The 20,967-nt window shown below is 51.9% G+C and overlaps 1 protein-coding gene across 1 annotated transcript; it reads left to right on the top strand.

Moving 5' to 3' along the window:
• The first annotated feature begins 11,240 nt into the window (after positions 1-11,240).
• Klhl21 (kelch like family member 21) lies at positions 11,241-19,929 on the top strand. Its single transcript, XM_032894060.1, has 4 exons — positions 11,241-12,293; positions 14,688-15,093; positions 16,737-16,809; positions 17,616-19,929. The coding sequence occupies exons 1-4, from the start codon at positions 11,273-11,275 to the stop codon at positions 17,907-17,909; spliced, it is 1,794 nt and encodes a 597-aa protein (XP_032749951.1). The 5' UTR covers positions 11,241-11,272; the 3' UTR covers positions 17,910-19,929.
• The last annotated feature ends 1,038 nt before the right edge of the window (positions 19,930-20,967 follow it).

Here is a 20,967-nt window from a genome sequence, read left to right as displayed (position 1 = left end):
TGGCTGAAGGACTGAAGGGCTCAATGGTTGGGGGTAAGCTCCGCCCTTCCAGAGGGCTTGAGCTTGGTCCCCAGCACCCACATCAGACAACCTACACTCTAGCTTTAGGGGACCCCATGCTGCTTCCACTGGTCTCCACTGGCCATACCTCCATATACACATACCCACACTCAGAAACACATATTTTACGGTAGAAATGGGTAGTAGGACTGTGTCCCATACATTTAATCCCAGCAATTGCGAGGCAGAGGCAGGCATTGTCTCAAAAAAAATAATAAGATGATTCTCAGTGTCAAGCCAGCACCTTTAATTCAGTGCTCACTCCACAGAAGCAGGTGGAGCTCAAGTGTGAGGCCAACTAGAGCCGTGCGTGTTGTGAGACTACTAAAAACAAAATCTTGTAAAAGATAGAAAAGGGGCGAAGAGGATAGCCCAGTGGTTAGGACCACTTGTTGCTTTTACGGGGAACCTAGGTTCAATTCTTGGCACCCACATGGTGGCTCACAACCATCTATATAATTCCAATTGCAGCAGATCCTGTGAGCTTTATCCTCCATGGACACCACACAGGAACATGATTCAGGAATATAAATGCAAGCAAAACACCCATGCACATAAATCTAAAAGTTAAAAAAAAAAAAAAAATGAGTTGAGGCCAGGCATGACTGACCGTTCATGGCTCTAATCCCAATGTCAGGGAGCCTGAGTCCGGGCTGTGCACAGAGTTCTGAGACAGCTTAGGCTACAAGTACACTGAGGTTGTCGCAGGCCCCCTCCAGAGGGAAAATAGGCAAGAGCTTGTTTATTCTGTGGCTGGTTAGCATGTGAAAGCCCGGATTTATCTCCAACACTGCTTAAAAAATCAGCAGATAGCCAGGTCATGGGGGTAGCACACGCCTTTAATCTAACACTTGGGCAGAGGCAAATTGAACTCTTAGGTTCAAAGCCAGCCTCTTCTACACAGTTCCAGGATAGCTAGAACTGTATAGAGAAACCCTCTAAAAAGAAAAAAAGAAAAGAAAAGAAATAGATAAATAGGGGACGAAGAGATGGCTTAGTGGTTAAGAGCACTGAGTCACTGACTGCTCTTCCACAGGTCCTGAGTTCAAATCCCACCAACCATGTGGTGGCTTACAACCATCTATAATGAGATCTGATACCCTCTTCTGGTGTGTGTCTGAGGACAGTGACAGTGTACTCACATAAATAAATCAAAAAAAAAAAAAGAAAAGAAAAACCCACTGGGTTGGGACTGGGCTGGGGATATAGGACCATGGGGGTACTAGCCTAATGGACATGAGATGAGGTCCTAGGTTCTTACCACAAAACTGCTTAAATTTTTTCAAAGGCTCATCAAGGGGCTGGAAAGATGGCTTTGTTGGTAGTCAGGAGTAAGGACTACTGTTACAGAGAACTCCAGCTCTGTTCCCAAGACCCAAGTGAGGACCCACATACGTGTGTGCAGGTGCATGTGCACTAGTGAGATGTCTCAGAGGCTAAGCACTCATACTGTTCTTGCAAAGGTCTGGGTCCTGCTCCAAGTGGCTCACAACCATTTGTACGTCGTCTGCCTCTAGAGGAGCCCAATGCTTGCTTCACAATTTGCGCTCAAATGTACTGACCCCACACACACAGGTGTATACATTTAACCGAAAGTGTTTTAAAATCTTCTAAAATGTATAGGTTGTTTTGCCTGCGTGACCCTCTACACCACGTATCCAGTGCCCATGGAGGTCAGGAGAGGGTGTTGGTCACGTGGTCCTCTGCAAGTGCAGCCAGGGCTCTCCAGTGTTTCAACCCAAGCTGCCTCATAGTCTGCAGCTGTGGTGAAGGGTCGCTCTCCTCGGAAGCGGTCTACCTTTTTTGTTTTTCAGGCACATTGTCCTATTCCTAGCTCCTTAAGAAACAGGTTGGCCATGGTATCTGGACCCTGGAGTCACTGTTTTTTAATTTCCTGCTAGGAGGGGAAAGTGAGTGCTTGACTCTCAGACAGTTGTGGTTGCTCATGAAAGGAGGAACAGAGCCCAACATTAGCCCAGGTGGCAACAAGTTAAAAATACTAAGAACACCATGGTTTCCCAGTAAGTAATTTGAGAACGCTGTTATTTTAATGGAGTTTCCAAATATAGCCCCACCTACCTAAATCTCACTGGCTCCTTCACTCGGGGGAACCTTGGGGAACACTCCCTGCCTACAGGTTTCACTGTGCTGGAGTGTGGGTGAGAATTTCACCAGAGGTTTGCTCTGCCCAGAGTGGTTCTCTGACGATGCAGCATTTGACATCCAGAGTGTGCTCTTAGAAATCCCCTATCCTCCTTACTCAGGAGGCTGCACGAATTCGAGCGCGAGGGTGTGTGTGTGTGTGTGTGTGTGTGTGTGTGTGTGTGTGTGTGTGTGTGTGTGCGCGCGCGCACGCGCGCATGTATGTGTCTATGCATGTCTGGGTGTGTGTGCATGTATGTGTCTCTCTGCATGTCTGTGTATGTGTCTGTGTGTATGTGTACCTATTACCTATGTGTCTGTGTTTCTCTGTGTGTGTCTGTCTGTATCTCTGTGAGTGCATGTATGTGTGTCTCTGCATGTCTGTGTGTGTCTATATCTTGAGTGTATACATACCTATGTACCTATGTGTCTGTGTTTCTGTGTGTCTGTGTGTCTCTGTGTATATCTATGTATCTGTGTGTATGTGTGTGTACCTATGTGTTTCTGTTTATCTGTGTATGTGTATGTGTCTCTGCATGGGTGTGTGTGTGCGTGTGCGTGTGCATATGCGTATGTGTCTGTGTGTGTCCCCTAGAACCATACTGTTTTCAGCTTGCGGTACTGGGGTTACATCATGAGCACATGTGTGAGGAATTGGTCAGTACTTTGCAGACTGAATCATCCGAGGGTGAATAGCCATGAAGAAGTCAAGTCAGTTCTTCTGTTGCGTTCATACCGGCAGATTACAAAGACAACACAAACCTGGAGCGATGGCTCAGCAGTTGCTGTACTCACAGGAGCTGGAGTTCAGCTCGCAGCGCCCAGATCAGGTAGCTTCCGACACCTGTTACTCCAGCCCCAGCCTCTCTTCTGGCCTCCTGGAACTCACACCAATGTGTACATCCACAAACACATAAAATCAAATTTTAAAAAAAATGTTTTTTGGGGGGCTGGAGAGATGTCGCAGCGGTTAAGAGCATTTTCTGCTCCTCCAGAGGTCCTGAGTTCAAATCCCAGCAACCACACAGTGGCTCACAACCATCTATAGTGAGATCTGATGCCCTCTTCTGACACACAGGCAGACATGCAGGTAGAGCGCTTATATACGTTAAATAAGTGTTTTAGTGTCTGTGTATATCCATACACCACATACATGTGTGCTCGGAGCAACTGGAGTTCAGTAGAAGGCATCAGATCCCCTGAAACTGGACTTTAAAAAGGTTGTGAGCGACCATGTGGGGTGCCAGTAATCAAGCCCAGGTTCTGAAGTCAGTGCTCCTAACCACTGAGCTGTTAAAAAAAAAAGTGCACCTTTAAAGAGCAGCACTCAGGAGACAGAGGCGGGTGGATCTCTGAGTCTGAAGACAGCCTGGTCTACAGAGTGAGCTCTAGGACAGCCAGAGCCACATGGTGAGACGTCCCCTGCCCCCAGAGAAAAAATATTGAGACAAAACCCAAGGTAACGACAATCCAGGTTACCTCTTGCCTATCTAAACTTAGAATCTGAACACCAAATGAAAGTGCTTTATTTTTCTTTTAACCAGGGATTGCCAGGCAAGCATGTTGCCCTGAGTTTGGAGTGTGAGTTAACGTGTGTTTGGGACAGTTCTACTGGGTGGCCCAACCTGGCCTCAAAATCAAAATCTCCTTCAGTTAGACCCCCGAGTGCTGAAATTAGGCCCATGCTACCACACCCTGTGCAAATAGTTTTTGATCTAATATTCTGTACTTACATGAGTGAGCTCAAGTTTACGTCACAGTAGGGGCGGGGAGCAGAGGAGTCTTGTCAGCTGGTTCTCCACAGCGTGAGCTCCAGGCTCAAGTCACCGAGCTTAGGAACGAGCATCATTGCACTGAGCCACCACCCCATAGGCCCAGAACTTTTGTTTTGTTTTTATTTAAGTAGTGCCAGAGGTTAGATCACTTATCAAACATTAAGTTCACATTATCACAACCAAATTCCTTAGGCTAGGCGTAGTGACGCAGGTCTCCGATTTCAGCATCTGAGAGGGAGAGGCAAGCAGATCTCTGTGAATTCAAAGCTAGCCTGATCTACACAGTAAGTTCCAGGCCAGCCAAGGCTACATAGTGAGACCCTGCTTCAAAAAAAAAAAAAAAAAAAAAAAGAGGAGGAGGAGGAGGAAGAGGAAGAAGAAGAAGGTAGCAGCTTGTGCAGATTTTTCTAATTTCCCCCCAGGACTGGTGTTTGAAACTAGGGCCCATGCACGCTAAGCAACCATTCTACCCACCATTCTGTACATTTCTCCAGCACCGCTTGTTTTTTCTTTAGAAGAGGCGAACCAGAATTTTCATTTTAAAGACTTATTTATTTCATGTATATGAGTACACAGTCACTGTCTTCACACACACCAGAAGAAGGCACCAGATCCCATCACAGATGGTTGTGAGCCACCATGTGGTTGCTGGGATTTGAACTCAGGACCTAGGGAAGAACAGTCAGTGCTCTAACCACTGAGCCATCTCTCCAGCCACTTTAATGACATTTAATATCTATAAACTCCTACTTATCTGACAGTTTAACATCTCCCTCTCCACAGAGGAGCCTGTGCCACACCAGGGTGCCGGATAGCCCGAGAGGTCTCATCACCTTAGCTCAGCCCAAAGTGTCCTCACATTCAGTCTCACTGTGTGGATGACCTTGTCACACTGCATGGAGGAAATGTCTCACATTCCCATGTTGAGCCCTTGAGGCTCCCAGGGAGAAGGAGGACTAGCAAGCATGCCTGGGTTTGTAGGCTACACAGAATTCCACACACAGCTGAGAGGTCTAAATCTGGGCCTTTCTATTCTCACCACATTCCTGGTCTCCAAGGCCTGGCAGTAAGTTTGACGGTGTCATAATTAGCTAAAAAGGATTTAGGTTTACTTATTATTCTATTTGTGTGATTGTTTCAGCCGCATATATGTATGTGTGTGGGTGTCTGCACCATGTGTTTGCCTGGTGTCCTTGGAGGTCAGGAATGGATATCAGCTCCTCTGGGACTGGATTTACAGACAGTCGTGAACCGTCACATGGGTCCTCTGCAAGAGTAACAAGTGCCCTTAGCTTCTTAGCCATCGCTCCAGCCCCTAAAATGTTAATAATTTAAAAAACAGATGGAGGACTGGAGAGAGAGTTAAGAGCACATGTTCTCCTTGCAAAGGACCCAGGTTCGATTCCCAGCACCCACATGGAGGGCTCACCACCTCCTCAAGGACCAGCACATGTGGTGCCCAGATACATTTGGAGGGAAAACTCTCACTCATAAAATAATAAGAAAATCTAAAATATTTTTAAAACAAACAGAAACACACCTAAATACCTTGAGAAAAATGTTAACTTTCAGAAAAAGTAAAAGGGCCATGGTTTGAGCGCTCAACCACTGAGCTAAATCCCCAACCCCTGGAGTTCAGTAATAGGCGGTCTTCTGGCTAACTGTAAGGCCTAGAGAACAGTTCCTAGCACCGCAAACCGAAAAAGAAAACCCAAAGATTTCTACAAAATTTCTGCGTTTTTTTTTTTTTTTTTTTTTTTTTTTTTTTTTTTTGGAGCTTGGGACCGAACCCAGGGCCTTGCGCTCGCTAGGCAAGCGCTCTTCCGCTGAGCTAAATCCCCAACCCCGCCAGATCTCATTACAGATGGTTGTGAGCCACCATATGGTTGCTGGGAATTGAACTCAGGACCTTTGGGAGAACCGCCAATGCTCTTAACCTGTGAGCCATCTCTCCAGCCCCTTCTGTGTTCTTTTGACAAGGTCTCGCTATGTAGCCCAAGCTGGCCTCAAAGCTCAACTCGTGGGGCTGGAGAGTTGGCTCGGCAGCAGACGAGATCACTGACAGCTGTTCGATCCCCAGCACCGCTCCCGTGATGGTTCGCAACCATCTGCAACTGTTCAGTGTGTGTGGTGCTCCCTTTTGAGCCCCTCAGACACAGAGCGAGTGAGGAAGTACGTTGAGCCCAGAAAGACAGGAAGGCAGAATCCTCATGCAAGGTGAACACATCTGATAAAAGGTTTCAACGAAAAAGAAAGAGCCCAGCGTAGTTTAGATAACTGTGCATATTTAGTATCAACGTGTAAGGAAAGCACCTTGAGTTTTAATTAATCTTCATACACTGTTGATGGCAACACAAATGCATCACTCCCCTTTTCCAAACCCTCTGACTGTCAGGGTGCTGGTGTCTCCTTCCTCAGTTGGTATTGTTCTGTGTGAGTTCCCCGGGTAGGCAGAAATACACGAATAGAACCTGCTGAATCTGTGTCCGCTGACTGTGTGCGCATGGTTTCAGGGCTGACGAGTTTGTACTGGACAACCAGTTAGGGAACCCATCGGCGGGAAGGACTAGCCCTAAACCATTGACAGCTGCTGGTATTTCTTTGTCCAGGGCTGGGCAAATCTCCTCCTACCACGTTAGGACCTCCCTTGACATCTCATTGTTTCAATCTTGTTTATGTAGCCATTTCTAGAGGGGGCTGCTTGACAGCTGAACCCCTAGCTTCCTGGCTCTTAAAATCTTCCTGCCTCCTCTTCTAGGATGCTCCCTGAGCCGTAGACGGAGCAGCCGATGTAGATGTGTCCACTGGGGTTGCTTCTGCACTGTGTCCACTTGTGGTTTTCTGTCTCCTTTTGCTGCAAAGGGAAGTTCCTTGGACTGAGGGAGGGGGAGGTAATGCTGAACTTACGCCGCAAAGATGGCTCAAAAACCAAGCTTGTGGGCATAAAAGTAGTGGCCGGGGTATAGTTAATTCTTTAATTAATTTTTTTTAAGTTAAAAAAAATTGAGGAAAGAGGACACCCGAACCCTGCCATTCTTTTTTTTTTTTTTTTTTTTTGGTTCTTTTTTTTGGGAGCTGGGGACCGAACCCAGGGCCTTGCGCTTCCTAGGCAAGCGCTCTACCACTGAGCTAATTTCTTGTGGGAGAGGCAACGACAACATTCAGATCCAGTGGAACCTGAGCAGGCGAACAGCACCACGAACTCGTGGACATTAGTTAATTTTTTGAGACAGTGTCTCACTGTAGTCTTACCTGTCCTGGAACTTGCCATGTAGACCGGATTGACGAGGAACTCACAGAGAGAGTTCTCTCACCTCTTCTGCCTCCCAGGCATTGGGATGAAAGGCCTGACCAAGTGTTGGCGAGATGGCTCAGCAGTTAAGAGCACTGACTTGGGGCTGGAGAGATGGCTCAGAGGTTAAGAGCACTGCCTGCCCTTCGAGAGGTCCTGAGTTCAATTCCCAGCAACCACGTGGTGGCTCACAACAGTCTATAATCAGGTCTGGTGCCCTCTTCTGACCTGCAGGTGCATAGGTGCAGGCAGAAAGCTGTATGATGTATACATAATAAATAAGTAAATGTTAAAAAAAAAAAAGAAAAAGGGCTGGAGAGATGGCTCAGCGGTTAAGAACACCTGACTGCTCTTCCAGAGGTCCTGAGTTCAATTCCCAGCAACCACATGGTGGCTCACACCATCTGTAAAGAGATCTGATGCCCTCTTCTGGTGTATCTGAAGACAGTGACAGTGTACTTATAAATAAATAAATCCTTTAAAAAAAAAAAAGGCCAGGGTTGAGGATTTAGCTCAGTGGTAGAGAGCTTGCCTGGCAAGCGCAAGGCCCTGGGTTCAGTCCTCAGCTCCGAAAAAAAAAAAAAAAAGGCCTGGCCAAACTTAATTATTATTATCCTTATTAAAGATAATATATTATAATTCTTATTAAAGATAATATTATTATATTTGTTTGCTCAGTGCTAGGAATTGAACCAGGGCCTCATGTATGCTAGGCAGCTGCCCTACCACTGAGCTGATCCTCTTACCCAGGTCTTGTTTCTCCCTGCCTGCATTTTCCTTCTGTAACAAAAGTACTATATACATCTTAGGGAGGGAACACAGGATGGGCATGGTGACACGTCCACAATCCCAGCTCTTAGGAAGAAGCTAAGGCAGATCATCACCCTGGCCAGCCTGGGCTACATAGTGACTTCTGGGCTAGCCCGGATTACATGTCACAAAATCTCTAAAAAACAGAGCTAGGGAGGTGGCTCAGTAGGTAAAAGTGATTGTCAGGAAAATGGGGATCTGAACCCAGCTCTGAGGCAGAGGCAGGCGGATCTCTGAGTTCAGGGCCAGCCTGATCTACAGAGTGGGTTCCAGGACAGCCAGGGGCTATGTAGAGAAACCCTGCCTTGAAAAAAAAAAAAAAAAAAAAAAAAAAAAGGACATCTCGGTGAGGCTGCAGTGGCCACACTACTCTCCGAGCTTCACCAGGTCACCCAAAGACCACAAGAAGAAGAAGGATGCTGGAAAGTCAGGCCAAAAAAGACAAAGTAAATAAATCTGGTGGCAAGGCCAAAAAGAAGAAGTGGTCCAAAGGCAAAGTTTGGGACAAGCCAAGCAACCTCGTCCTGTTTGGCAAAGCTACGTCCAACAAACTCTGTAAGGAAGTCCCCAACTATAGCGTAGGACTCCAGCTGTGGTCTCCTCCAGACTGGAGATCTGAGGTCCCATGGCCGGGGCAGCCCCTCTGGAGCTACTCAGGGAAGGACGTAGGAAGCTGGCTTCAAAGCACAGAGCCCGGGGCTGGGGATTTAGCTCAGCAGTAGAGCGCTTACCTAGGAAGCGCAAGGCCCTGGGTTCGGTCCCCAGCTCCGAAAAAAAGAACCAAAAAAAAAAAAAGCACAGAGCCCAAGGAGTTGACACCAGAAACACAAAGGGTGGGGACGCTGCTGGTGAAGATGCATAAATAGATTCAATCAGCTGCACATTTGGGAAAATAAAACTTTATTGAATCAAAAAAAAAAAAATCCCAGAATCCACATACATGCTGACTTAATGGAAGCTGCTGCAATCTCAGCACTGCTACCTGGGAAATGGGGTGGGGGGTGGAGAAAGGCAAATGCTTGCAAGTCTAAAGTCCACCTGGTCTGGATTTTTCGTGGTGAGAAACTAACAAAGAGACTGTTTTAGGCAAGGTGGCAGTCCAGCAGGTTTGGCTACTTTTAATCCCAGCACTCAGGAGGCAGAAACAGGTGGCTCTCTCTGAGATCCAAACAGCCTCAAAAACAAGTCAAGTCAAGGGTCAGTCAGCACCTGAGGCTGTTGCCCCCTGATGGCTCAGACGCAGGGTGTTCTGACCAAACTTACAGGGATGAAGAAGACACATCTAACAAAAGCAAAACCACAAGAAAGTTCAAACTAAAACAATTTTAGGGCTGCCTATAGAGCTACACAATAAATGAAGCTGGAGCCAGGCCCTGGGTTCAAACCTGAGAAGCTCCAATAAAGAGAAACAGAGAAGACTCATTCCCCCCTCTAGGTGGTTTGTACAGTTGGGTCCCATTATGTGCAGTCTGACATGACAGACCTAGCATGGGTCCCACTGTGTGCAGTCTAACTTCACCTATCATGCATACATGCATGTCCTCCCATCTCAATAACTACATAATCGTTTTTTCAAGGGTGCATAACAGGGCTCATTTGGTGGGCAAAATAACCCTTTTATGTTTGTCGTGAGGGGAGCAGAGAGCAGGGAACAGAACTCAGTTGATAAAGTCCTTGCCTTGTGTGCCTGAGGCCCTCGGTTCCATCTCCAGTAGAAATGAACAAACTCCACGCTCACTTCTCAGCTGTAGCATTTAATCCTGAGGCTTCATGCTGAGTGGAGCTGACTCTGAGCAAATGTAGCGCTTTTCTACCAGCATCCCACTTCCTGGCTGCTCAGCCTGTCAGAAAGACTGTGTGTAAGCTATTGGCCAGCCTCCTGGGCCCAGGAATGCTGCTCTGCCTTTAATAGCTGTGTGAACAGTCCTTCTATGGGCAACAGCGGTTGCCTGGGTACCTGCATGTTTGCCTCCTTAGAACCTGTGCTTCCCATGCTGACCCTGAAATCTAGACCAGATGCATTCTCATGGAACAGGAGAGAGACTCCTCCTGTGGAAGGCCTGAAAGGTTTTAGAAATGGGATAAAACAGAATGACTCCATCTGAGGCTGTGTCAGCCTAGCAGACAGAGAGGATCGACCCCAAGGTGCTTGGCCCTCCCAGGGGCCAAAGCAGCAGGCTTGAGGCTGGAATGCTTTCAGAAAGGAGGTGGGAGGGAGGCAGTTAACTAGCGAACTAGGCTATGTGTCTCACGCCACACTTGCCTGAAACTAAGCAAAGCAAAACCCAAATACGGCTTCTAAGTTGGGGGGGGGGTGGAACCTCCCTTTCCGAGAGTCCATACACACACATACACACACACACACATATTTCGTGAATTATATACAAACAGTCCCCACTGCATCACCACTCAACTCTGACTGCAGACCGGCTCTCCAGCTTCTCAAGCTGCTTCCCTGACGGACCTCGAGCTGGACCCATTGAGCCACCCAGAGGACTGGAAGCCTGAGCATCCCCCAGCAGACCTGCCCCTACCTTTTTTTTTTAGGAGACTGCTCAGAAAGAAAAGCTACTACTTTGCTTTGCTGACTAAACTTGACTGCGGATGCGCTAGAAACTCAGGCATGAACACAGTGGAGCACATTCCTGGAGTCTGGCTCCGATTTGCTTAAACGCGCCAAGAATAAAAGAGGACGACGAAAGCCCTTCGACTTGTTCGTGGTTTTGGTGCTGAGTTGTGAAAACTGTTTGAAATCTGACTGGACCAGGTAGCTATCTCTGGAGCCACTGAAACTAAGGCTGGGTCGTCGCTCACAGATGTCCTGAGGTTCCCCGGGGGCGCAACAGGGAATCTGGGACCAAAGGGGTGATTACGGATTCGGTCGCCTAGCTCGCCCCTCCAGGCCTCTTTCTACAAACCACGGTGTTGGGGAGTGGTTAGCCCTCACTTGTCACCCGCCGTTCCCAGCTGAGCGTCAGCTGGAGACGACTGGAAACCCCGGAAGGGAGGAAAGGGACCGGCGTAGGCGGCGGTGACTCAGAACGCAACGCTGGGAACAGAAGGGTTAAATGGGCAAGGTTAAGTGGCGCTCCGCCCCGACAGACCCCGCCCACGGAGGCCGCGGCTGGCCTGCGTATTTATAGAGGCGGTGCCGGGCGCGCCAGGGCGTCCCTGTGACCCGCAGCCCCGCGTCATGGAGCGGCCGGCGCCTTTGGCCGTGCTGCCCTTCTCCGATCCCGCGCACGCCCTGAGCCTGCTGCGCGGCCTGAGCCAGCTGCGCGCCGAGCGCAAGTTCCTGGACGTGACCCTGGAGGCGGCGGGCGGCCGCGACTTCCCCGCGCACCGCGCCGTGCTGGCGGCCGCCAGTCCCTACTTCCGCGCCATGTTCGCGGGCCAGCTGCGCGAGAGCCGCGCGGAGCGCGTGCGCCTGCACGGGGTGCCGCCCGATATGCTGCAGCTGCTCCTGGACTTCAGCTACACCGGCAGAGTGGCGGTGAGCGGCGACAACGCCGAGCCGCTGCTGCGCGCCGCCGACCTGCTGCAGTTCCCCGCCGTGAAGGAGGCGTGCGGCGCCTTCCTGCAGCAGCAGCTCGACCTGGCCAACTGCCTGGACATGCAGGACTTCGCCGAGGCCTTCAGCTGCTCCGGGCTGGCGAGCGCTGCGCAGCGCTTCATTCTGCGCCACGTGGGCGAACTGGGCGCCGAGCAGCTGGAGAGGCTGCCGCTGGCGCGCCTGCTGCGCTACCTGCGCGACGACGGGCTGTGCGTGCCCAAGGAGGAGGCGGCCTACCAGCTGGCGCTGCGCTGGGTCCGCGCGGACCCGCCGCGCCGCGCGGCGCACTGGCCGCAGTTGCTGGAAGCTGTGCGCCTGCCCTTCGTGCGCCGCTTCTACCTGCTGGCACACGTGGAGGCCGAGCCTCTGGTGGCGCGCTGCCCGCCTTGTCTGCGCCTGCTGCGCGAGGCCCGCGACTTCCAGGCGGCTCGCTACGACCGGCACGACTGGGGGCCCTGCCCCCGCATGCGTCCACGCCCCTCCACCGGCTTGGCCGAGATCCTGGTGCTGGTGGGAGGTTGCGACCAGGACTGCGACGAGCTAGTCACGGTTGACTGCTACAATCCGCAGACCGGGCAGTGGCGCTACCTGGCCGAGTTCCCCGATCACTTAGGCGGGGGCTATAGTATCGTGGCACTGGGCAACGACATCTACGTGACGGGTGAGTGCGCTGGTTGATTTCCAAGAGAGATATACTCAGGACCTGGCATTCTAGGACCGGACCTAGCCCTTGGCAGGGCGACTGCGTTAATTTCTCCGCCTGCTTTCAAGTTAGAAGCTCCCTGTACGAGCAGATACATAGTTCCTTTGTGGGTCTCTGTGCCCGGTGTGGTACAGCCTGCCTTGCTTAGCCAACTCCTTGCCCCGAGGTGCCTCCCTCTTTTGGGTTGGAAAAGACCCGGGCTTTGACATGGCACAATGGGTGCTTTCTTTTAATCCCCAAGGAATGCGGGGACAGGATGCAGGCTGGCGCCTGATGAGGCATCTCTCCCTCCCCAAAGCGGGGACATTTCTCCCTCCCTGTTAAGCCACAGGGGCCTCCTGACTCACGGCTTTGTCACCAGTGACAAGATTTCTTAGAGCCCTGCACCTAGGCGGTGCACTGTGGATCACATGGTGTTTAGGCTGTACTAGTCTACGACTGTAAACATGGTCACATGTTGAGAGATTTTCTTCCAGTTACTTGGCTGAAACCCCAAAACACTGCCGAGTCACGGTAGGCGGGCCCCAGCCTGCCCCAGTCCTGGGCTTCTCCCACGTTTTTCACTAAGGATGAATCCCTGATCAAACTGGAGGGAGGCTACAGGAGGCCAACCGGGATGGCCTCTGGAACTGCTATATAAGGAAAGACCACTGAGGCCTCTGGCCCTATTATCAGACGAGCAGGCGTGAGGCTGGGTCGTCACCGGGGCTGTGCCCAGTGTGGCACATTCCACAGAAAGCTTACTCTGATGCTGCTATGTCTAGCAGAAGAGGGGACACATCGTGACTCGGTTCAGCGTCAGCTCTGCCTGGGCATTCCTGACCAGCCACCCTGAATCCAGCCCTGTGCTGTACCCTGCCACAATGTATCCCTCTTTAACCGCCTGAGGCTGGCCCAGTATTGTTTGGGGCTCCTCCCTTGCCACCCTGCCCCCATCTCCTCTGAAGTCTGGCTGGTGATTTTGAGCAGAGAACGCCTTCCCAGAACTGGCCAGACTTGCCCTTGGATAAATGTCACAGCTGAACAGCTAATCAGGTTCAGGCAGGTGGCCCCGACCTTGCATTCAGCTGCTGGTAGGGGATTTTCCTGAGGGTCAGGGAAGCCACTTCAGCTGCTTCAGACCCGAAGACGCCTCAGACTCTCCTTCCTCAAAAGCTCTGGGCTGAGAGACAGACAGAATGTCTCTGTCCCGTCCAAGGCGCCAGTGGGGAAAGCCAAGGGGCACAGCCCCCAGGATTCCTGTAGTCTCCTGATAGCATGAGAGTTTCATGGTCTTAGACCTACTTTACATGTCTGTTTTGTTTTGTAAGACAGGCTTTCTCTGTGTAGTCCTGGCTGTCTCTGGAACTCTCTCTGTAGGCCAGGCTGGTGTAAACCTCAGAGAGATCTGCCTCCTTTATGGCCTTTTAAAAAAGGCTTTTGTGTACACACACACACACACACACACACACACGTCCGTCACACTTGTATAGCTTTGTAAGAATTTCAAATGAAATACCCCTTTGCTCTCCACTGAAGTGCCAACTAGAACCCCAGAGTGTGTGGAGGTGTGGCTTGCCGGGTTAGGTCTCTTGGGGGATGGTGTGGATTCTCATCTTGTACTGGCACGATCCTGGTTTGAAAGTACCCAGAGAGTCTAAGATTTGGTGGCCACATCCCACGTTCGGTGACTACTCAGAAGGAGCCGCCCAGACCCAGGCTGGATGTTCTGAGTTAGTTAAGTGTGATGGTTTTGGTGGGGTTGGGGGGCAGGGAAGACCTAAGGCTGTGTGGGTAGGGTACTTTTTGTTTTATTTTTTATGTATATGGATATTTTGCCTGGGTGTAACCTGTACCACGTTCACACCTGGTGCCCACTGAAGGCAGAAGAGGGCATTGGATCCCCCTGGGACTAGAGTCATAGATTCTCATGAGTTGCTGTGTGGGTTCTGGGGATGGAACCTAGGTCCTCCCAAGGGTAGCCGGTGGTCTCCACCCTCGTTTCGTTTCTTGGGATGGGGTCTCATGTAGCCCAGGGTAACCCGAACCCCTGAGTGCTGAGATTGTAGAAGTGTTGCTGTCTGGGGAGCAAACCACGCATGCTATGGTAAACGCTCTGCCAGCTTAGCTGTGACCGCGGTCCAGGACTGCTGAGAAGGGGCATCTTTCGGCCTTGGTTTGATAGCAATTTCTGGGTCTGTTTGGTGCCTCAGTGACAGCTTGGTGAGGCCCCTAAGAGGACAGATGCATTTTGGGTGACAGAGGTGAGACCAATTGCTCCCTAGGGAGAGGCCAACCCTGAAGTCCAGGAAGGCACAGGTGGATGACTCACGGCATGTGGGCTGACCCTCTGTCCTTTGTATGCCCCGGCAGGCGGGTCCGACGGCTCCCGGCTCTATGACTGCGTATGGAGATACAACTCGAGTGTGAACGAGTGGACGGAGGTGGCTCCCATGCTCAAAGCCCGGGAGTACCATAGCTCCTCCGTGCTAAATGGGCTTCTGTACGTGGTGGCAGCTGACAGCACCGAACGCTATGACCATGCCACTGACTCCTGGGAGGCCCTGCAGCCCATGACCTACCCCATGGACAACTGCTCTACCACTGCCTGCCGGGGCCGACTCTACGCCATCGGCTCCCTGGCGGGCAAGGAGACCATGGTGATACAGTGCTATGACCCAGACACCGATCTGTGGTCGCTGGTGAACTGTGGCCAGCTCCCACCCTGGTCCTTTGCACCCAAGACTGTGACTTTGAATGGACTCATGTACTTCGTCAGGTGAGGCCGTGGTGCACTATTTGGGCTCCTCATCCCTGTGCCCATTTCATAGATGAGTACTGGCGAGGGGGCGGGTGGAGCAAGCTGGGAACAGAGGCTAGGGGGACACCCTTTAGACCATTGCTGTGGGCATAAGGTGTTTTCTTACTCAGGCCAAATCAAGGATAGTGGAGTCTTGGCAGTGCCTAGCTAAGCACCCAGTGGTTTACCATGAATGCACCCACCGGCCACATATATGTGCAGACCGAGAGAGAGAGGCCTCAGCTCTACCCTAGCTCTATCTTCAGGTTTTGGATGACTGGTCTGGTCACAGTCAAACACACCTTGACTAACTGACTACTGGGCATCTGGGAGAAAAATTGGATGTCTGTATGCTGGCTGTGTGTGCGTGTGCGTGTGCGTGCGCGTGGTGTGTGTGTGTGTGTATTCGTGTGTATTCGTGTGTGTGTGTATTCACCACTCCCCTTCCTGGTCCAGAGTCTGCCAGCAGCTATAGGGCAGGGGCGGAGGGAGGTGGGGAGGGAAGGGAATGACAGGAGTTGCCCGCTGTTTCCCTTTGGTCACTTTGATCTGGGACCCCAAAGGTGGGTGCCCTCTGCTCCTGGGCCTGGAACAGCAACGCCAGACCTTTGCCTGTACTGCCCCTCCAACAGGAGGTGGCTGCGCTCTGAGTCTAAAGGGGACACAGGTGTTTTGCTCTTCATCTAAGTGGCTGAGGGGCCTGGTGTCTTTAAATCCCAGGGCCTGAAGATCTGCTTTGAGACTGCCCTGGAACCTTCTTGGATCCTGTTCTAAAACTGCCTGGCTCTTTGCTAGTCCTCCCCACCTCCCGTGATATCTTTAAGAAGTGGGAGGGCCTGGCTATAAATAGGACGTGGTAGAGTGAGTGCCAGGTCTTTGCTTCAGCCCCTCTACAGTGGCTGCCAGCCCAGTACCTTTGAGAATGCCCTGCCTGTCCTATGGTCCTAGGGCAAGATGTTCCCCATGGCTGTTCTGGGTCCTGACACCTGCTGGCTGTCCTTACGGATGGGAGTCGGGGTTGATCGCTGGCCCTCCACGTGGAAGTGGGAGGGTTTTGCCCAGCTAGTGGTTTGCTTCTGTGCCATCCGCACAGGAAGCCGGTTCAGCCCAACCTGAAAGTCTGGATAAAGGAAGGCAGTGTTAAAGGAAGGCAGTGTTCCGTGATCCGTTATAACCCTGTGTCCAGAGGGCTCCTATCTATGTCTTGATAGCCCTGTCAGGAACACAGCCAGTGCTCTGAAGGCCATGGCATCCTGTGGCTATTATCAGTGACCAGTGAAAGAGCTGCTATCTGGGGCCTCCTGCCGTGCACCGACTCCCATGCAGCTTCCTAGAAAAGGCAATGATGTTGACCATGACTGGGAGGGTAGCAGCCTTGAAGAGAGGAATAGAGAGCCCTGTCCAGCCCGGCCCCTTCAAGCTGTGACTCTTTGGTCTCTGCTGGAAAGAAGGCAGGAAGTGTAGAGATACCTAGTGGGTTTGAAGCCAGCCTGGACTAGAAACCAAAACTCTGTCTCATAAATACATATAGGAAGAGTCAACAACCGGAGGGCCGTCCGGCACTCCCCGCCCAAGGTGCTGCTTCTGTCTAACCAGCCATCTCTCCCTCCATTGCCCCACAGGGATGACTCTGCCGAGGTGGATGTCTATAACCCCACCAAGGACGAGTGGGACAAGATCCCATCTATGAACCAGGTAAATCCGCGGGTGCGGCAGCACTTGTAAGCCCAGGCTAACCCCGGCTTTTGCAACTGAACTGTCATTAGATTATTCGGAGGACAGTCATGGTGGGTGGAGCTTCTATTAAGGTCCTCTCCAGGTGTTCTCTGAGTTCATGGATGAGTTTTCCACAGACAGACAGCAAGCGCAGGGGCCCCAGGGCGGGTGTGTTTGTGTGAACGCCCGCAGCCATTGTGGCTAAAGGGAATGGGCTCCGACAGGTGTCAGGATACTGGGTACTCCTACTTGCTTCCTGAGGAATTGGCATTGGTGACGTAATGCATTTATTGGACATTGTGTGTTGTGTGCTCGGGGCGGGGTGGGGTGGGGGGAGCCCTCACTGCTGCTGCTGTCTGGTCAGGGTCACCTGTCTGTGCTTACTGAGAAGAAACAGTTGATGGCGTAGTGACCCTTGCAAAGCTTTGTAGCATCTGACCGGGGTCCCTGGCGGCTGTACCAGCATGCTCTGTCCTGTGTTGTACAATGGAAAGACCAGACAAGGACAAGCATGCCCTACAGGGCCGGTGCAGGGGTGTGCTGGGTGTGGGCCACACCTGGAGGTCATGCTGACTACATGGGGGAACCCCATTTTCGAGTCTGGGAACAAGAAGCATTGTCCCGTTTTGTCTATACTTCTAGAAAGCTGGCTGAGGGTGGTTCTTGGTGCTGTGGTTATGATGTGCTGGGCTAATGCCTGGAAATTACTAGAGTGATGGGGGAGAGAGGTCTGCCCAACCACAGTCAGTCCCCTGCCTCTCTCACACCCCTGCCTTGACCCACAGGTACACGTTGGGGGCAGCTTGGCCGCCCTGGGAGGCAAGCTCTATGTCTCTGGGGGGTATGACAACACCTTTGAACTCTCGGACGTGGTGGAGGCATATGACCCAGAGACCCGGGCGTGGAGTGTGGTGGGGCGGCTTCCAGAGCCCACCTTCTGGCATGGCAGTGTGAGTATCTTCCGTCAGTTCATGCCGCAGACACCAGCAGGGGGCCGTGGCTTCGAGCTGAACAGTGGCAGCAGTGACGTGGATGCAGGCCACCACAGGCTGCCACAGAACCCCGAAGAGCTACAATAGCCCAGGCCTGGCCCAGAGGAGGGCCTTGGTGCAAGGGGCCTGGCACCTGTGGGGGAGCGGTTCGGGAATGCTCAGTGAGCCCCTCGAGGCACCGTGTGAAGGTCTCTGCATTCGGAGCCTATGTCACAGCTTCTGGGGACAAAGGCGGTGGTGACCACCAGCACGTATCAGCCTTCAGAAGTCACCTCCGGTTTGTAGGATCCAGCTCACCACTCAGGGTGCCTCTCCTTGCTGCCCACTCTTGGGCCTGTGTGCTTGCCAGAGCAGAAAGTCCTGTCATGGTCGGAAAGGGACCTGGCCTGGAGCGTTTGGGAATCCAGGAAGACAAAGGCTAAACGCCCCATCGGGTACCAAGGATCCTTGTAGCCGGTGCTGCAGGTAGAGGGGGTGTGTTCACACCATCTTTGGGGTCTCGCCATACAGGGGTTAAGTACTGAGACTGACCCGGAGGGCCGTCACAGTGTGAGCCCAAGGTCTGTTCCTATAGCACATGCTCTCACCTGGTGAGGCGTCCCTCCCGGGATCCTGCCCTGGAGGACATGAGCAAAGCTCATGAAGCTGGCTCGCTGCGGCTCCTCCTTGGAAGCCTCACCTACACTTGGCTAAGCGCGCAGCTACCGGGCCTGGGAGCGGAGACTCCTGCTTCTAAAGAAGCTGCGTGGGGCGCCCCGGCACTTGGCTGTGGGTTCAAAATGCTTGTGGTTTGACCTCGAAAAGAAGCAAGAGAGTTGGGAGCCGTAAGAGACAAGTTGGCTTTGTCTGGCTTGAAGGTGTACAAGCCGTCATCGGGAGAATTTTTCTGCCACGTGTGGAAAACCTAGGATTTCTAGGGTCGTAGGCCCAGGGACACAAGTACTACCATGGCTTTAGGGGGATCCCTGGGTTTCTCTGTGACTTTGAGTGGTTTCGTGGGTTTGGGAGCCGAGACCCCTTTGTACACAGTAGGGTTTTGTTATCTTTCTGGGGAAGAGGCCATTAGGACTTTCTGTTATGGACAAAGGCAAAGTTGAGAGTTAGCTTTTCCTAGTGATCTCAAGGGCGGGTGAGGCTCTAGGAACAGAAGCCTCTACCCCACCACATGCCTACTGCTCCCTCCTTGGCTGGGTGGCACCTACCTGCTTCCTGTTTGATGCTGTGCACTGCAGATGTCAACTCTTGTTGAGTTTGAAAGCCGTGTCCTAGAACACTCTGCTGGGCACCTGACCCTGGGAGAGACAGTAGGCATGGGGCAGTGCTGTCCCGACCCAGGCCCACTGGGGAGCCAGGGTTCCCTTGGGGATGTGCCTTGTTTCTTTCTCTGGGGCTGCCGGCCCATCCCTCCAGTGCCTCTTCTCTGAACCTTAAAGAGCTGCCTCCCAGGGCCACCTGGAGGGGTCGACGCTCTGCTATGGAGTGCCTTGGCTCAGCAGGGCCTGTGTGTGTGGTACTAGTCTACTGCCGGGGACAGACTAGGAGGCTTGCAGAGGAGGAGCTGCACTACTGCAGTCCCGCAACCTGCAGACGTTCCTGCATTACGGTGCACACTTGCACTGGTTCCCCCCTGCCTGTCTGTGCTCCAGAGCCACTCAGGCTTCCATATCAGGGCCCTATGACAACTAAAGATAGTAAAAAAGTAGGCAGTTCCTGTGGACCCAACCAGGAGTCCAGGACTGCCCCTCCCTCGGCTTCACGTCCGCCACTGGCTCGGGGCTGTAACCCACCGCTTAACACACATCTCTACACTAACAGGGATTGAAGCTGGGCCACCAGGGTACGGGACTGTCCCTGTCACGTGTATAAAGCTTTTATATGTTAGGACAAAATTAAGTTATGAGACGTTCTGTGCCTGGTGTCGGATGATGATCTGTGAGGGATTTTTCTTCTATTTATGACTTTAGGTCGCCCTCCTTAGGAGGGCGGCTCAGTCGCCAGTGACTGGGTAGATTTGTATATTTATTTTTGTCCGTTCTGTAGCTTCTGTGTCCAGCATCCTAAGGTTTTAGGATGCTTCCCTGATTTTTGAAATAAAATGTTTCCTATATGCTGGGTGTCGTGGCCTTCATTTTTGGACAGGGTTTCTCTGGGTAGCCTTGGCTCTCCTAGAACTCACTTTGCAGGCCAGGCTGGTCTCACTCACAAGAGATGCACCTGCCTCTGCCTCCCAGCTGCTGGGATTGAAGGCGGTCAACAGGTGTGAGTCTGGGGAGCCCAGCATCTGGGGGAGCTTGCCTTACAGAGCCTCTCAGGCCCTGTGAGTAAAATATACATGTGTGAAGGTATGACTCTCGTCCATAAAGATGGATCTATGCCTTGGAGGGTACCTTCACCTGTGGGTGGTGAACCCCAAAAGGCTGAAAACCACAGATACATTACAGTTCATAACAGAAGCAAAGTTACAGTTATGAAGTAACAATGAAAATAACGTTAGGGTTAGGGGTCACCACAACAGAAGCTATGTTAAAGGGTTGCAGTATATCTAAAACCAGAGTAGGCAGGCGCCTGTGCTGGAAAGGAAGCAGGCTTAGGATCCCTGAGGGTGGATGGAGGCTCTCCTGTGCTAAATGCTACACCACTGAGCCACACCCCAGCTCTGTAGCCTGTAGCATCTCCAGAACAGAACAGAAGCAGCTTGATGACTGCACATTGCTTCTACCTCAGCTCCTTCAAGGAATGAAAGGGAGTCACGTGGGTGTGTAAGTTTGAGTGAAACCATTTTCCTAGGCTCCCAACTCCAGTGGGGATCAGTGGGGTGAGGGATGGGGTGGGAGGTGGGCATGGATATGCCATCCCTTGGAACAAGGGGATTAGGCAAAGCCTACCAGAGCCAAGAGCACTGATTCAGCCTGGCTGGTGAATGTCCGTGTCTGACACTCCTATCAAGGCCTATGCCTCCTCTAACAGGGAAGTGCTGGTGACAGCCTCAACCAACAGCGTGGCAAAGATAGTACCATACACTACCTCAGCTGCCACAGTGAGGAAGGCCCCGGAGCTCCTGCTACACTAATAGGCCAGGCAGGCATCTTCAGAGCAGAACCCCTACCCCTGCCAATAATTCTGCGGAGGTTCCCTTCTCAGTACG

Source organism: Rattus rattus, chromosome 1 (genome assembly GCF_011064425.1).
Source record: "Rattus rattus isolate New Zealand chromosome 1, Rrattus_CSIRO_v1, whole genome shotgun sequence".
Lineage (NCBI taxonomy): Eukaryota > Metazoa > Chordata > Mammalia > Rodentia > Muridae > Rattus > Rattus rattus.
This window is presented reverse-complemented; position numbering and strand designations above follow the sequence as displayed.

Bases quoted from the DNA above. Each gene is read 5' to 3' on its own strand.
- Klhl21 (XM_032894060.1), top strand. From the start codon at position 11,273: ATGGAGCGGCCGGCGCCTTTGGCCGTGCTGCCCTTCTCCGATCCCGCG. The intron at 12,294-14,687 runs GTGAGTGCGCTG...ATGCCCCGGCAG, and splicing joins CAACGACATCTACGTGACGG to GCGGGTCCGACGGCTCCCGG. The intron at 15,094-16,736 runs GTGAGGCCGTGG...ATTGCCCCACAG, and splicing joins GGACTCATGTACTTCGTCAG to GGATGACTCTGCCGAGGTGG.